The sequence below is a fragment of the Nerophis ophidion genome, linkage group LG02 (genome assembly GCF_033978795.1).
Source record: "Nerophis ophidion isolate RoL-2023_Sa linkage group LG02, RoL_Noph_v1.0, whole genome shotgun sequence".
Taxonomy (NCBI): Eukaryota; Metazoa; Chordata; class Actinopteri; order Syngnathiformes; family Syngnathidae; genus Nerophis; species Nerophis ophidion.
The window spans coordinates 57,522,403-57,539,393 of NC_084612.1; the positions used below are offsets into that span (position 1 = coordinate 57,522,403).

Consider the following 16,991-nt stretch of genomic DNA (forward strand, 5'->3'; position numbering starts at 1 on the left):
TGGCACTAATACACCCCCATACCATCACAGATGCTGGCTTTTGAACTTTGCGCTTATAACAGTCTGGATGGTTCTTCTCCTCTTTGGTACGGAGGACACAACGTCCACAGTTTCTAAAAACTATTTGAAATGTGGACTTGTCAGACCACATAACACTTTTCCACTTTTCACCAGTCCATCTTAGATGACTTCTGGCCCAGCAAAGCTGGCGGCGTTTCTGGGTGTTGTTGATTAATGGCTTTCGCTTTGATTAGTAGTTTTGACTTTCACGTACATATGTAGCGATGAACTGTAGTTACTGACAGTAGTTTTCTGAAGCGTTCCAATGCCCATGTGGTGATATCCTTTACACAGTGATGTCGCTTTTTGATGCAGTACCGCCTGAGGGATCGAAGGTCACGGGCAATCCACGTTTGCCGCTTACGTGCGGTGATTTTTCCAGATTCCCTGAACCTTTTGATGATATTACGGACCGTAGATGGTGAAATCCCTAAATTTCCTTGCAATAGGTGGTTAAGAAATGTTGTTCTTTAACTTTTCAACAATTTGCTCACGCATTTGTTGACAAAGTGATGACCCTCGCCCCATCACTGTTTGTGCATTTCATGGAAGCTGCTTTCATAACAATCATGGCACCAACCTGTTCCCAATTAGCCTGCTCACCTGTGGGATGTTACAAATAAGTGTTTTATGAGCATTCCTCAACTCTCTCAGTCTTTTTTGCCACTTGTGTCAGCTTTTTTGAAACATGTTGCAGGAATCAAATTCCAAATGAGCTAATATCTGCAAAGAATAACAACCTTTACCATTTCGAACGTTAAATATCTTCTCTTTGCAGTCTATTCAATTTAATAGAAGTTGAAAAGGATTTGCAAATCATTGTATTTTGTTTTTATTTACCATATTTGTATATCTGCTTGCTTCAAAACTGTCCGATAAATGTTCCAATAAAGCCAGTTGACATCTAAATATCATCCAGTTAACACACAAGGTTGGTCATATATTGTATATATTGCAAAAGGTAAATATTGTCGGATTGAGGCGACTAGGAGCTAGCAGCTACACAACAGCTAAGCATACAATAGCACACAAGCTAGCATCCATAATAATTGTCCTTAATTGGACAATATTGCAGTCTAAAACCAATAAACAAATGTTTGCAAAAAAAAAAGAAGAAAGTAACTAGCAACAAACGTGTCTGCATCATTCAACTGAGTCTTAACTTATGGTCTTAACTTGAAGAATTATCGTGCCCGCTGACATAATTCCCATTCAACTTCCTTTTAAAGACAGCACAAGACCATTCCGGACAGTTAATAATAAACAGGTTCTTGCTTTTCATTATTCTGTGACTCTTTTCACTTCACCCTTCCAACATTCCACAGTAGAAAATAATACAGGTACACTGGTATTGTATCGAAAGTGAAAATGTATCGGGACACCCCTCCTTTGAACTGTTTAACCAGTTTTTTTGTGACTCTGACTAATACAAAGACTTGTTGAAAAGTGTAGAAAAAGTGCCAAAACAAACATGCACTGTCTTGAACTTTGACCTCAGGTTCCTTGGTCTACAAATGACAGCTGTCAGTCAACATTCCAGATAGTAAGTTTTGACAGTCTCTGAATGAACAGGACTTTAGCTCTTTTCATGTGGAAACCGCCATTGTTCCCGTCTTCTGTTTGTCAGTATAAACGGCATGCACGCAAAACAGGAGGCAACATGTTGCGTTGACAATATTCCACTTTTTGGAGGTAGTATTTGAGCTGTAACAGAGGCAGGACAGCACCTGTGTGTAAAGGTTTTTTTTAACAATACCTGAACAGCAGTGACGTTCCACACCAGACACTAGATTGTTTATGTGTCACTGTTCTGTAGAAACGGTACCGACACACAACGGGAAAGCCGAAGTGAACCTGGCAATTTTGCACCTTTTTGGAGGTAGTATCAGAACTGTAACACAGTCGGGACGCATCGTCCTTACTGGCAGCCTATGATAGCCACGTGTGACTGTTCTGCAGAAATGGGAACAGCAAACAAAATGGTAGGTTACTCTTGCAGCCTTTTTGAGCTTTTGGATCGGAGCTATAAAAGAAGTGGGAAAACATCTGTGTGCAAGGGAAATTCTGCAATGACATAAGCTACCAATAGCCTCAAACATTATCAGTCCGTAAAAAAGGCACCGACACAAAACGGGAGTCAAAAAGTAAATCTGTAAACTTTCAACTTTTGGAGTTGATGGGTATCAGAGCCGTAACAGAGCCGGGAAAGGAGCAGGGGGAGTCAAAACCAAACCTAATTATTTTTTCATACCTGAAACAGCAGTTTTTTTCTGCAGAAACAGTACCGACACGCCAAAGTCGGCCTTGCAATTTTATCAGAATCATAACAGAAGCAGGACACCGCTTGTGTGAACGGATAACCTCAGTCATTTATTCAACCAGAAGCTCTCTCACTCGATTACCGGCTTTTTTTCCACTTGTGCGACTGTTCTGTATAAACTGTAACAGTACAAAATGAGAGGTCACCCTGTCGACCTGTATGAGGTTTTAGATCAGAGCCATAAAAGAAGCGGGAAAACATCTGTGTGCAAGAGAAATTCTGCAATGACTTTAGCTACCAATAGCCTCAAACTTTATCAGTCCATATAAACGGCTCGGACACAAAACGCGAGTCAAAAAGTAAATCTGTTAACTTTCAACCATTGGAGTTGAGGAGTATCAGAGCCGTAACAGAGTCAAAACCAGACCGAATTATTTTTTTCATGCCTGGAACAGCAGTTTTTTTTCTGTCGCTTTTCTGTAGAAACAGCACCGACACGCAAAGAGAGAGTTAAAGTCACCCATGCAATTTTACCAGATCTGTAAGGCATGTGTGAAAGGGTACCCCCAGTTACTTATTCAACCTGAAGCTCTCTCATCCTGTTGTCAGCATTTGTACAACTTGTGCGACTGCTCTGTATAAACGGTAACAACACGAAATGACATGTCAACCTGTCGACCTTTTTAAGCTTTCAGATCAGAGCCATAAAAGAAGCGGGAAAACATATGTGTGGAAGGGGAAATTCCGCAATGACTTTAGCTCCGATCACATAACCTCAAACTTTATCTGTCCATATAATCGGCACCGACACAAAACGGGAGTCAAAAAGTCAATCTGTAAACTTTCCACCTTTGGAGTTGAGGGGTACCAGACCCGTAACAGAGCCGGAAAGCACCAAGGGGAGTCAGAACCAGACCTAATTATTTTTTCATGCCTGGATTAGCAGTTTTTTTTTCTGCAGAAACTGTACCGACACACCAAAGTCAGCCTTGCAATTTTGTCAGAACCATAACAGAGGCCAGAAACTGTTTGTGTGAAAGGATAACCTCAGTCATTTATTCAACCTAAAGCTCTCTCATCCTGTTGCCAGCATTTTTCCAACTTGTGCAACTGTTCTGTAAAATTGGTAACAGCACAAAAGGGGAGGTCAACCTGTCGACCTTTTGAGCTTTTGGATCAGCGCCAAAAAAGAAGCGGGGAAACTTCTGTGTGTAAGGGAACGTCAGCAAAGACTTTACCTCCCATCGCATAGCCTCAAACTTTATCAGTATGTATAAAAAGCACCGACACGAAACGGGAGTCAAAAAGTAATTCTGTATACTTTCAACTATTGGAGTTGAAGGGTACCAGAGCCGTAACAGAGCCGGGAAAGCACCAGTGGGAGTCAAAACCAGACCGAATTATTTTTTCATGCCTGGAACAGTAGTTTTTTTCTGTGTCGCTTTTCTGCAAAAACAGTACTGACACACAAAGAGACAGCTAAAATCAGCCTTGCAATTTTATTAGATCCGTAACAGAGGCTTTTGTGAAAGGGTATCCCGAGTTACTTATTCAACCTGAAGCTCTCTCATCCTGTTGCCGGCATTTTTACAACTTGTGTGACTGTTCTGTACAAACGGTAACAACACAAAAATAACAGGTCATCCTGTCGACCATTTTAAACTTTTAGATAAGAGCCATCAAAGAATCAGGAAAACATCTGTGTGCAAGGGAAATTCCGCAATGACTTTAGCTACCAATAGCCTCAAACTTTATCAGTCTGTATGAAAAGCACTAACACAAAACGGGAGTGAAAAACCAATTCTGTAAACTTTCCACCATTTCGGAGTTGAGGGGTATCAGACCCGTAACAGAGCCGGGAAAGCACCGGGGGAGTCTAAACTAGACCTAATTATGTTGTCCTACCTGGAACAGCAGTTTTGTTCTGCAGAAACAGTATCGACACGCCAAAGTCAGCCTTGCAATTTTATCAGAGCCATAACAGAGGCGCGACACTGCTTTTGTGAAAGGGTATCCCAACCATTTATTCAACCTAAAGCTCTCTCTGCAACAGTTTTTCCATCATGTGCGACTGTTCTGTATAAACGGTAACAGCACAAAATGAGAGGTCAACCTGTCAACATTTTTGATCTTTTGGAGCAACAAAAGAAACGGGGTAACAACTGTATGTAAGGGAATTCCGTATTAACTTTATCCTTTAGTGCAAATGGCACAGACACAAAATGTAAGTCAAAAAGTCAATCTGGCAACTTCAGGACAGCAACTGTGTATAAGGGTATTCCACAATGCCTGAACAAGGGAGTGATCACCAGTCCTACCGTATTTTCCGGAACATAGGGCTCACAGGATTATAAAGCGCACTGCCGACGAATTATATATTTTTAATATTTTTTTCATATATAAGGCGCACCGGATTACAAGGCGCATTAAAGGAGTCATATTATTATTACTTTTTTCTAAATGTAAAATACTTTCTTGTGGTCTACATAACCTGAGATGGTGGTTCTTTGGTAAAATGTTGCATGGATAATTTTTTACAGATCATCTTCAAGCCTTTGATGTCGCGGTGTAGCGTGCAAGGACGGAGGTGGAAGAAGTGTCAAAAGATGGCGCTAACTGTTTCAATGACATTCAGACTTTACTTCAATCAATAACGGCGCAGCATCTCGTCATCCGGAAACAACTACAAGGCGTGTCCCGTGAAAAACCCTCCGACCGGAACTCTCTAATAACCAAAGTTCCTTGGGTGAATAATGTAAACTCACTACACCTGTATGTGTTAGCGCTCTTGTTGCGAGTTTACTGACAGATATAAGTAACAACTTTACACTACTCTATATTAGAAATAGCCACAGCGGAGGATGATTGTCTCATAACAAGAAGATAGAGAAAAAGAACAAGCTTATCAATTACGGTGTCCCACAGACTACAAATGCGGATGCGCGCAATTTTTCAGGATTCATGCAGATCCCAAATACAGATCAGCAGGTACCACAAGGTAAGAAAACTTGCTTTTGCATGGTATTGCAAAACAAAACGCCAGACAATATGTCTTACCTAATACACACACCATAATAATACTCATATCCATCAAGTGGTGTGGCTTCATGGCTTACCAAAATCGAACTAAAACATTTTGATAGATTTTTGAGCGCCTTGTGTAATGTTCTATTCTTTCAGTGGAACATATAAAATGCTGGTCTTGTTTACTTGAGTCATATTGCAGTCTACACATATCTCTTATGTTTGACTGCCATCTACTAGTCTCATTTATCATTTCACCATGTACTGAATAAAATTGCTTTGAGGTTGGTAAACAAAACCAGAATTATTCTGTACATTAGGCGCACTGTTAAATTTCGAGGGAAAAAAAAGGATTTTAAGTGAGCTTTATAGTCCGGAAAATACCGTAATCATTCCCTTTCACAAAGCATGTAGAATCTGCCATTTTTCCTGTGTGACACGAAATTAGACAGAAGTCAATCTAGAAACTGAACAACTTTTCGATGTTGTGAACGTGGCAGAATAACACCTGTGTGAAAGGACCCCCCAAATAATTCCAATTACCATCACACAGCCTTTAAAAGCTGGCATATTTTCTGTTCTTTGGTGTTCTGTAAAATACAACCTTGCACCTTCAAATGTAGCATCAGGGTCGGAAAAGAGGCTGGAACTGTGCATGTGTGAAAGCGCATCCTGACTTTATTTCCCTGGCCTGTTTATAATGGAAGAAACTGTTGGACGTACACTATATTGCCAGAATCAGGTGTCCTAATCACTTTTCCCGGCCACAGGTGTGATGAATCACGCTTTTCCATCAGGAAATCTGATGGACCAGTTTGGGTTTGGATGTTGCCAGTAGTGCGGTACATTTTGTGTGAAATTTGGTGGAAGGAGGAATAATGGTGTGGGGTTGGTTTTTCAGGTGATGGGCTTGGGCCCTTAGTTCCAGGTCCATAAAGACATGGATGACAGAGTCTGGTGTGGATGAACTTGACTGGCCTGCACAGAGTCCTGACCTGAACCCGATAGAACACCTTTGGGATGAATTAGAACCGAGACTGAGAGCCAGGCCTTCTCAATCAACCTCACCAATGCGCTTTTGTAAGAATGGTGGAAAATTCCTATAAACACACTCCGCAACCTTGTGGACAGCCTTCTCAGAAGAGTTGAAGCTGTAATAGCTGCAAAAGGTGCACACACATCATACTGAACCCTATGGGTTATTTTATATGTGAGTCAAGGCAGGTGGCCGAATAATTTTGGCAATATAGTGTACGTCACAGCAGACACTCCGAGTATCAGAATACTGCATGCAAGCATCCCTCCTTCACTGGATTCTGTACAGTAGTGATCTCTGTGTGAAAGCATACGGGTAGAACGGTCCAGGACGTAGGTTAGCTGGGATAGGCTCCAGCCGCCACATAACCCAGAAAAAAAGATCACGCATGAAGCATGACGATCTTAAAGAAAAGTGCTACTAGTGTTGGTATTTAAACGACTTTTCTCACCTTTTTTTTTTAAAACTCAACATACATTTTCCATTGTTATAGCTAAGTTAGATCCGTCGGACACAAAAAGGTCCGTACAGTCGTCAAGTCGTCAGTTAAGGCGAAACAGAGTAGTATTCCTCTTCAACGTCATGTACAGACCGATGTCCTGACATCATCTTTGTCATGAGGCGGCGCTGACCTGCGCATGCCGACGCTTGTTCTTAGTCCATTAGTTCCGTCTAGTGACACATTAGTTGGGGGTGGTGGGCGGAGCTTATGAGGTCCTGTCGCTCCAGTGTGTGGCCCATTCCTTTTTCACCTGAGCGCCAGACTTCTCCGTCTGGAACTGGGGGCGGTCTTGGCGGGGGATCTTCACGGCGTGGTGCTGAGGCAGTTTGTCTTTGTGGTGGGCCCGCTGGAAGAAGCCACACTGGAGGAGAAGAAGGGGGGGAGAAACTTTAGCGCTTCAAAGCTCAAACTACAAAACCCAAAACCAGTGGAGTTGGCACGTTGTGTAAAGGGTAAATAAAAATTAAATACAATCCATTTCAACATATATTCAATTGAATGGACTGCAAATATTTGAACTGATAAACTTTATTTGTTGTAACACGTGGCTTGGCATTGACTTGATGAAATAAGCAGGGGCGTCCATGATAACGTAACATATGTTGCTCCAAAACCTGTATGTACCTTTCAGCATTAATAGTGCCTTCACAGATGTGTAAGTTACCCATGCCTTGGGCACTAATACACCCCCATACCATCACAGATGCTGGCTTTTGAAATTTGTGCCTAGAACACTCTGGATGGTTTTCTTCCTCTTTGGTCAGAAGGACACCACGTCCATAGTTTCCAAAAACAATTTAAAATGTGGACACGTGAGACCACAGAACACTTTTAAACTTTGCATCAGTCCATCTTAGATGAGCTCGGGCCCAGCGAAGCTGGCGCCATTTCTGGGTGTTGTTGAGAAATGGCTTTCGCTCTGCATAGTAGAGTTTTAACTTGCCCTTACAGATGTAGCAACCAACTGTAAGTACCAATGATTGTCACACACACACTAGGTGTGGCAAAATTATTCTCTGCATTTGACCCATCACCCTTGATCACCCCCTGGGAGGTGAGGGGAGCAGTGAGCAGCAGTGGTGGCTGTGCCCGGGAATAATTTTTTGGTGATTCAACCCCCAATTCCAACCCTTGATGATAAGTGACAAGCAGGGAGGTAATGTAGTTACTGACAGTGGTTTTCTGAAGTGTTCCTGACTCCCTGTGGTGATTTCCTTTACACACTGATGTGGCTTCTTAACGCAGTACTGCCTAATTCTATTCAATTGAATATAAGTTGAAAAGGATTTGCAATTTATTGCATTCTGTTTTTATTTACCGTTTACACAACCTGCCAACTTAATGGTGTTGGGTTTTGAACATTCAAATTGAGAAATGCCTCTCAAGCAGCAGAAAAGCTTGGCGTTTACACGTCACAATAAATAATCAAATCTTGTGTGTGTGTGTTCTTTTGCTTTCACAAACTTTTTTTTTTTTTCCCAATTACCACTTCAGAAAAACGTGGTCACCATAATGATCAACACTAAAAATTGGTAGCTTAGTCGGCCTAAGTATTCATTAAAACAAGGCAGAGGCTTTATTAAAAAGTACATTTAATATTTTGGGCCACTGTGACGCTACACACAGTTTGAACAGTAACACTGTTTCAATATAGGAAAAATAAAACACTGTACTTTAGTAAAGTGTATTATTTATTTTATTTCGGCGTACCAGTATGCGTACTGCAGTTTCAGAATCACTGCACTTCGGCCTCCTTGCAACACTAACACAAATGAACAATGGCGGTTTTTCTTCTTACACTTGCATGTCAAGAAGGACATGCAAAGTTTATACTTTGAATTTGTGTTATTACCTTATATCACTTGTATATATAACTTATTACTACACATGTGCAACAAGTGGGAATGTTAACAAAATGACATACATGAATTACATCATTGTCCCTCATTAAATAGACAACATTATTTAAACGTCATAAAATGTCAACAGTGGTTGACTTCTTGTTGCGCTTGTATGAAAATTAACATTGGAAAAAAAAAAACTACTTTTATTTATGTCACGCTGTTGTCATTCATCCTCAGCCAAAACTGGGGAGTGTTTTTTGTTCTTTTGTCGTAGTTCCTATGTCTTATCAATAACAGTTGTTAACTTCCTTTTACACTTGTACAACAATTTAACATGCATAAGAAATGTAATGTCTTTACATTATCAGACAATATTAATATTAAATATACTATTGTATCTATTTTCTGTCTATACATAATGATAATAATGATTATAATAATAACAACAAATATTATATACATAATGATATATAAAGTGTATAAATACATTATATTTAATATTATATTGTGATAATATTAACAATAAAAATTACAGTTGCTTGTTATGTTATTTTTTATTTATATTTACAGTACAGGTCAAACGTTTGGACACATATTCTCAATAATGTGTTCATTTTCTTTACTTTCATGACTATTTACATGGTACATTGTCACATGTGGAGTTATGTACTTAACAAAAAAAAAGGTGAAATAACCGAAAACATGTTTTATATTATAGTTTCTTCAAAATAGCCACCCTTTGCTCTGATTGCTGCTTTGCACACTCTTGGCATTCTTTCCATAAGCTTCAAGAGGTAGTCACCTGAAATTGTGTCAAAGTTTTGATGCCTTCAGTGACAATCCACAATGGAAATAGTCGGGAAAATAAAGAAAACACATTAAAATGAGAAGGTGTGTCCAAACTTTTGGTCTGTACTATACATATATATATATATATATATATATATATATATATATATATATATATATATATATATATATATATATATATAAAGTGGGGGTTGCCATGGCAACGAGAGAGAAGCTATTGACTGATTACTCCAAAGAAAGTTAAGTTGCCCTTTCAGGCCTTGCTGAATCAGCCTAGCAATAAGTGTTGTTATCACACACCGTGGCTTCAAGAAACACACATTGAACACCAAAGCAAGCGTGTGGTATGCAAACAAAACAAACAATTGCAGGTAAAAACCGTGCGAGTGTTATTGGTTTTAAAACGTGACAAGCCGGGTGTTGTTGATAAATGGCTTTCACACCATGCAAGAACATCTGCATGGTGTTCACAGGATCAAATCCACCCAATATGGCATTTGCTTCGTCGTCCGTGTGAACACCAAGCAGCCATTTGCCAAGCAAACAGCAAAGGCCAGCTTTACCACTTGGAGGGAGGAGGAGGAGGAGGGGGAGAGAGCGGGCCCGACTGAAACGACGCCATTACAGTTCCGAGGCCTGCTTCTCCACCTCCGAGGGCTGGACCCCCAAATGGGCCCGGTAGTACTCGGCGTCATAGTGCTGACGCCTCTCGCTGCGCTTGAAGAAGCCGCACTGGAGGCGAGTAACGGAGTGGAAAAACCAGATATGAATAAGGAGGATGATAGAAAAGCAGGGTTATACACAGTCGCGGTCAAAAGTTTACATTCACTTGTAAAGAACACAATGTCATGGCTCTCTTGAGTTTACAATAATTTCTACAACTCGTATATTTTTTTTGTGACGGATTGATTGGAGCACATACTTGTTGGTCACAAAAAATATTCATGAAGAAATGTTAATATTTGATTACATGTCCTTTGGCTTTGGCAAGTTTCACTGCAATACGGCGCTTTTGGTAGCCATCCACAAGCTTCTGCTTGAAATTTTGACCACTTCGCTAGACGAAATTGGTGCAATTCAGTTACATTTGTTGGTTTTCCAACATGGCCTTGTTTCTTCAGCATTGTCCACACGTTTAAGTCAGGACTTTGGGAAGGGCATTCTAAAATATTATTTCTCGCTTGATTTAGCCATTCCTTTACCACTTTTGACGTGTGTTTGGGGTCATTGTGCTTTTGGAACACCCAACTGCGCCCAAGACCCAACCTCCGGGCTGATGAATTTAGGTTGTCCTGCATAATTTAGAGGTAATCTTCCCTTTTCATTGTCCCTTTTACTCTCTGTTAAGCACCAGTTCCATTGGCAGCCAAACAGGCCCAAAACCTAATACTGCTACCACCATGCTTGACGGTAGGATGGTTTTCCGGGGATTTAAAGGCCTACTGAAACCCACTACTACCCACCACGCAGTCTGATAGTTTAGATATCAATGATGAAATATTAACATTGCAACACATGCCATTATGGCCGTTTTAGTTTACTAAAATACAATTTTAAACTTCCCGGGAGTTTCGTCTTCGAAACGTCGTGTAATGATGACGTGTACGCAAGACGTCACGGGATTTTAGGAAGTGTGAGCGCTACACACACACACAGCTAAAAGTCGTCTGCTTTAACCACATAATTATACAGTTTTTTGGACATCTGTGTTGCTGAATATTTTGCAATTTGTTCAATTAATATTGGAGAAGTCACAGTAGAAAGATGGAGTTGGGAAGCTTTAGCCTTTAGCCACAAAAACACACGGTGATTCCTTGTTTAAAATTACTGGAGGTGAAACTTTCCTATGGATCAAAGCGTGACCACATGTCAACCAGCAGCTTTCGGTGAGAAAATTGTGGTTAAAAAGTCAGTTCTTACCGGAGAAAAGCTGAGCTTGTGCTGTCCATAGCTGCCGTCGACTCCCCTGAGACATTGGCGTCAAGACACCCGTGGACAAACCCTTCCGACTATCAGGTACTATTAAACTCACTAAAACACTAGCAACACAATAGAAAGATAAGGGATTTACCAGAATTATCCTATTAAATGTGTCTAAAAACATCGGAATCCATCCCAATGCAATCACGTTTTTTTTTTTTTCTAGTCCGTAGGGAACAATATCCTTAAACAAGAATCGTTCATCCTCGCTCAAATTAATGGGGAAATTGTCGTTTTCTCGGTCCGAATAGCACTTTTTGTTGGAGGCTACCATTTAAAACAATGTGAATATGTGAGGAGCCATCAAACATGTGACGTCATCGTCTGCGACTTCCAGTAAAGGCAGGGCTTTTCTCTTAGCACCGAAAGTTGCGAACTTTATCGTCGATGTTCTCTACTAAATCCTTTCAGCAAAAATATGGCAATATCGCGAAATGATCAAGTATGACACATATCGTCGATGTTCTCTACTAAATCCTTTCAGCAAAAATATGGCAATATCGCAAAATGATCAAGACACATAGAACGGACCTGCTATCCCCGTTTAAATAAGACAATCTCATTTCCGTAGGCCTTTAAGGCCTCATCTTTTCTCTCTCCTGCTCAGTGGCCTAGTCGTTAGAGTGTCCACCCTGAGATCGGTAGGTTGTGAGTTCAAACCAAAGACTATATACAAATGTGACCCATTGCCTCCCTGCTTGGCACTCAGCATCGAGGGTTGGAATTGGGGGTTGAATCACCATAAATGATTCCTGGGCGCGGCACCGCTGCTGCCCACTGCTCACCTCACGTCCCAGGGAGTGAACAAGGACATGGGTCAAATGCAAAGGACACATTTCACCACACCTAGTGTGTGTGTGTGACAATCATTGATACTTAAATTAACTTTAAATATATTGCTGAATATTGTGGCCGAACAGCTCAATTTTTGTTTGATCTGACCACAGAAATTTCCTCCAGAAGGTCTTATCTTTGTCCATGTGATGCCACGTCAAAAGATTTGTATTAGTAGATTGCACAGTACAGTACATATTCCGTACAATTGACCACTAAATGGTAACACCCGAATATACGTTTTTCAACTTGTTTAAGTCAAGGTCCACTTTACTCAATTCGTGGTAAAGGAATGGCTAAATCAGGATAGAATTAAGATTTTAGAATGGCCTTCCCAAAGTCCTGATTTAAACGTGTGGACAATACTGAAGAAACAAGTCCATATAGGAAAAAAAGCAACCGATTTAGCTGAAGTACTACAATTTTGCTAAGAGGAATGGACAAAAATTCAACCAGAAGTTTTTGGATGGCTGCCAAAAGTGCCTTATTGCAGTGAAACTTGCCAAAATACATGTAAGCAAATATTAACATTGCTGTATGTATACTTTTGACCCAGCAGATTTGCTCACATTTTCAGTAGACCCATAATAAATTCATAAAAGAACCAAACTTCATGAATGTTTTTTGTGACCAACAAGTATGTGCTCCAATCACTTTATCACAAAAAAATTAAGAGTTGTAAAAATTATTGAAAACTCAAGGCAGCCATGACATTATGCTCTTTACAAATGTATGTACACTTTTGACCACGACTGAAGAAAGAAGGACAATGGAGATGTATTCATAGCTTTTAGACAGTAGGTGAACAATCTGATTACCGTCCACAGTATGCAGACCAACAGGGTCAGGAGAAGAATGCCAGCCAAGACGGCGATGAGGATGATCCACCAGGGGATAGAGTACTGGTCCGCTAGGCCTGGTTCCGGGTAGATCATCACTGGAACCTGAATATTTACAAAACACAACGCTTTATGCTCAGCACACATTTGTCTCCCCCTAGAGGTGAGATACTGGAAATGACAACATTAAAGAATAAGAACTGAACTTAAACTTCAAGAGGAACTGCACTTTTTGGGGGGGTTTTGCCTATTGTTCACAATCATTGCGAGAGACAAGAACACACATCTGGGATCTGGGATGTCGTTATGGCTTGTGCAGCTCTTTGAGACACTTGTGATTAAGTGCTATATGAATGATTGATTGATTTATTGATTGACATACATCTTTCTATTAGGATTCAAAACATGATAAAATGCTTGCAAAATGTGGATACTGTGAGTCACCATAGTGGTCTTCAGAACCCTCTAAAACATCTTCAAAACCCTCCATCAATGTTTTAGATATTCAGTAATGGGCAGCAACAAGCTACATGTAGCTAAGCTACGTAATTCAACCACATTTCCCAGTAGTTATCCACACTAGTAAGCAAAATCATAGCAGACACTCATAGACAAGGGAGTCGGAGACAGAGGGACGCTTCAAGCTGACTCCAAACAAACAAACAAACAAAAAAAACATACTTGTAATTTGCAGAGGAATTCTCTTCTGTGGATTTGATTTTTGTGATGTTGGCGTGAACTTGGCCATATTTATACAAATGTCAGTGTTTAGAGAAAATAATGCCCCTAACCTTATTTTGTAGTTGTTTTCTCTGTAAACCAAAATCATAACTTTAAAAAAACAATTTTTTTAGCAAAGTTATCCAACTCAAATATAGGATCGCACATTAAGGTGAGTTGAATTAATGAAAAGATTTACTGCACATGAACATTACCAACTGTTCCCACATAAGTCATTGTTGTTTTTTTTTGTCAATAAATATATAGATGCGTTTTTTTTTTTTTTTTTTACTGTAGGTAGTGAAAAAAATAACATTATAGGGGTGGGCCAAAGAAAAGGCAAACTAAAATAAATAGATCCAGTGGGGTGTGGGGACCTCGAGAGGTAGTTGTAGGGTGCCCCCAGCTAAATGACATAGTAATGGACCATTATTGGGTTCATTTGTATACTCTCAGTTACATGAACATTAATTGTATACATGTGGGTCAATAGATATGAGTGTTGTTAAATGAAGCTTTGATGTAGCAAGCTACTTTAGTCATGTAGCTAGTAGTGTAGTTTTCTACAATTATCCGGGATAGCTTTCCCTGTAACTTTGATACATTTAATCAAGAGTAACTTCTAGCCTAGCTTACTACATTTTCCAAGTGTTTTGTATATATATACATATATATATATATATATATATATATATATATATATATATATATATATATATATATATATATATATAAATATAGTAACAGACACGTTCATAACAATATGTAATATGTACAATATGTATTAGATTTCAGTTTTTGCAGTGTAAAATTATCAAAATACAAGTAAGATTAAATATCTCAAATAAGGGTGATATTTGCTTGTTTTCTGTCTGATAAGATAATTCTTCTCACTAAGCAGATTTTATGTTAGAGTCTTTTACTTGTTTTAAGTGTTTTGGACCTAAATGATCTCAGTAAGATATTACAGGTTGTTGCTGAGATTGTATGACCTATATTGAGTAAAACATGCTTGAAACTAGAATATAAATGCTGTGTCAGCAACACTCATAAGTATAAAACTACTTTTTTAAAGTAATATTTTTTTATTTCAAGCATGAAAAAAAATCATGACTTTGACACAATTGTGCCTCATAATTAAAACAAATGACAGCCAAATTGAGTTTTCTGTTTTATTTTCAATGAAACAATGGAAAATAGGTACTCATATGGTAGTACAGTTGGCACAGTACAGTAAACAGACAGTTAATATTTAAACATTTAACATGTGACATTTCAAACAATTTTGAACAGAAAGAGTTCATGCCCATTCAGATGAATTCTTCAAAAATTACTATGGAAAAAAATTTGGCCGGGGGCCAGGCTCTATATATGAGCACTAATTGACTGAAAGACCATGCACTTGGTGCGATGATATCATATTGTTGATGAAAAAATGCATTTTTAGACAATATGATTTGCCTGAATGGCAAGGAGTAACAAGCGGTTGCCTTTCCATTAAGAACAATAAATTTGTTTTTAGTTTAAGTTTGCTGTTTTCAAGAAACGTAATGCCGAGCGCATATTATTATGTCAAGATAATGACACTAGCATTTATTTAATTTAAGAATATTTTTCAACATACTGAGCAAAAATGTCTCTTCTTTTTTTCTACCGAGAAAAGTGCATATACTGAATATTCTAACCTACTCAGTGGCCTATAGTGGTTAGAGTGTCCGCCCTGAGATTGGTAGGTTGGGAGTTCAAACCCCGGCTGAGTCATACCAAAGACTATAAAAATGGGACCCATTACCTCCCTGCTTGGCACTCAGCATCAAGGGTTGGAATTGGGGGTTAAATCACCCAAAATTATTCCCGGGCGCGGCCACCGCTGCTGCTCACTGCTCCCTTCACCTCCCAGGGGGTGGATCAAGGATTATGGGTCAAATGCAAAGAATAATTTCGCCACACCTTGTGTGTGTGTGACAATCATTGGTACTCTAACTTTACTTTAACTTTAATGTTATTTTTGTGTTCATTGAGGTTAGCTAATTTTATTTGTTTTGGAAAGTCTTACAAGCCAAATGTTCTTGTTTTATTGGCAGATCATTTGGCTTGGTTCAAATAAAATACCCCTAATGTTTGTTTTTGAACACTGACTTTTTGCAGGTTGTGCATTCCCGGAACTTATTTCCTTAGGACATTTATTTCCGTTTCCATAGCCAAGAGGTTCCGACTTCGGGCAGCGACCGCTTGTGTTTTCTAATCATGGCAGATTTGGTAATAGATGACGAAGATGGCTATTTCTAGACAAAAGTGTATTCACAACCTTATGTTTTTGAAGATGAATATACAGAGGATGAAATGCTGGTCATAGAAACAAGCACAAACAGAGAGTAAAAATATTGGAGCAGGCGGAAGCCGAGCATGACTTGACGCTGCAAATGTGAAATTTGGAGCCAAGCTAAGCCGGCATAAATGTAGTGCTTATCCAAAGTCAACTGGAAAAATGACGTGCCCGGCTAGCTGGACCAAACGCACAACTGTCCATCGAGGGAGTCACTATAATGTTGATCATGATACGCACAACACCTCAAGTTTGTTGATACAACTAAAGTATATAAACTGTCAGCTCGCTGTGTACAGACACAACATGAAATGTGGGCTAATACTTTACAAATACTCTAATAGGATTGTTTACTGTTTCATGTCAGTACGGATTGGTGTCCTATGCAAATTTTTGTGCATTACAAACTCAAAAGAGATCAAGCTGCTGACACTGTTACTATCTTACGGCTAATGCCATAGCATGCTGTCGCAAGGCAGTGTGTTACTACACTGGAAAAAGAGTCCTTCAACGCTCACTCTAACAATAACAATGTCGCTACAGCTTGGTTATGAAACGCCAATGAAGTAGTGTTGTCCCGGTGCCAAAAAAATTTTGATACTTTTGGGTACTTTTCTAAATAAAGGGGACCACAAAAAGTGGCATTATTTGGCATAAAAAAAAAACAAAAAACATCTTAGGGTATATTAAGCATATGTTTATTATTGCAAGTTTGTCTTTAAATAAAATAGTGAACATATTTGACAACTTGTCTTT

The 16,991-nt window shown here is 39.4% G+C and overlaps 1 protein-coding gene across 5 annotated transcripts in view; it reads right to left on the bottom strand.

Moving 5' to 3' along the window:
* The window catches only part of itga7 (integrin, alpha 7), a 107,273-nt gene that overhangs the window by 1,447 nt on the left and 88,835 nt on the right, over positions 1 to 16,991 (bottom strand). For 4 of the 5 annotated variants that reach the window (XM_061887183.1, XM_061887174.1, XM_061887200.1 and 1 more), the window contains exons 24-25: positions 13,169 to 13,294; positions 1 to 7,243 (exon numbers count right to left, since the gene is read on the bottom strand). The exon at positions 1 to 7,243 is cut by the window's left edge and continues 1,447 nt beyond it. In XM_061887183.1, coding sequence (XP_061743167.1) covers positions 7,088 to 7,243; positions 13,169 to 13,294 — 282 coding nt within the window. In that variant the 3' untranslated portion in view covers positions 1 to 7,087. Of the gene's footprint in view, positions 7,244 to 10,099; positions 10,269 to 13,168; positions 13,295 to 16,991 lie in introns of all 5 variants that reach the window. The other variant, XR_009804250.1, reaches the window with a different exon arrangement.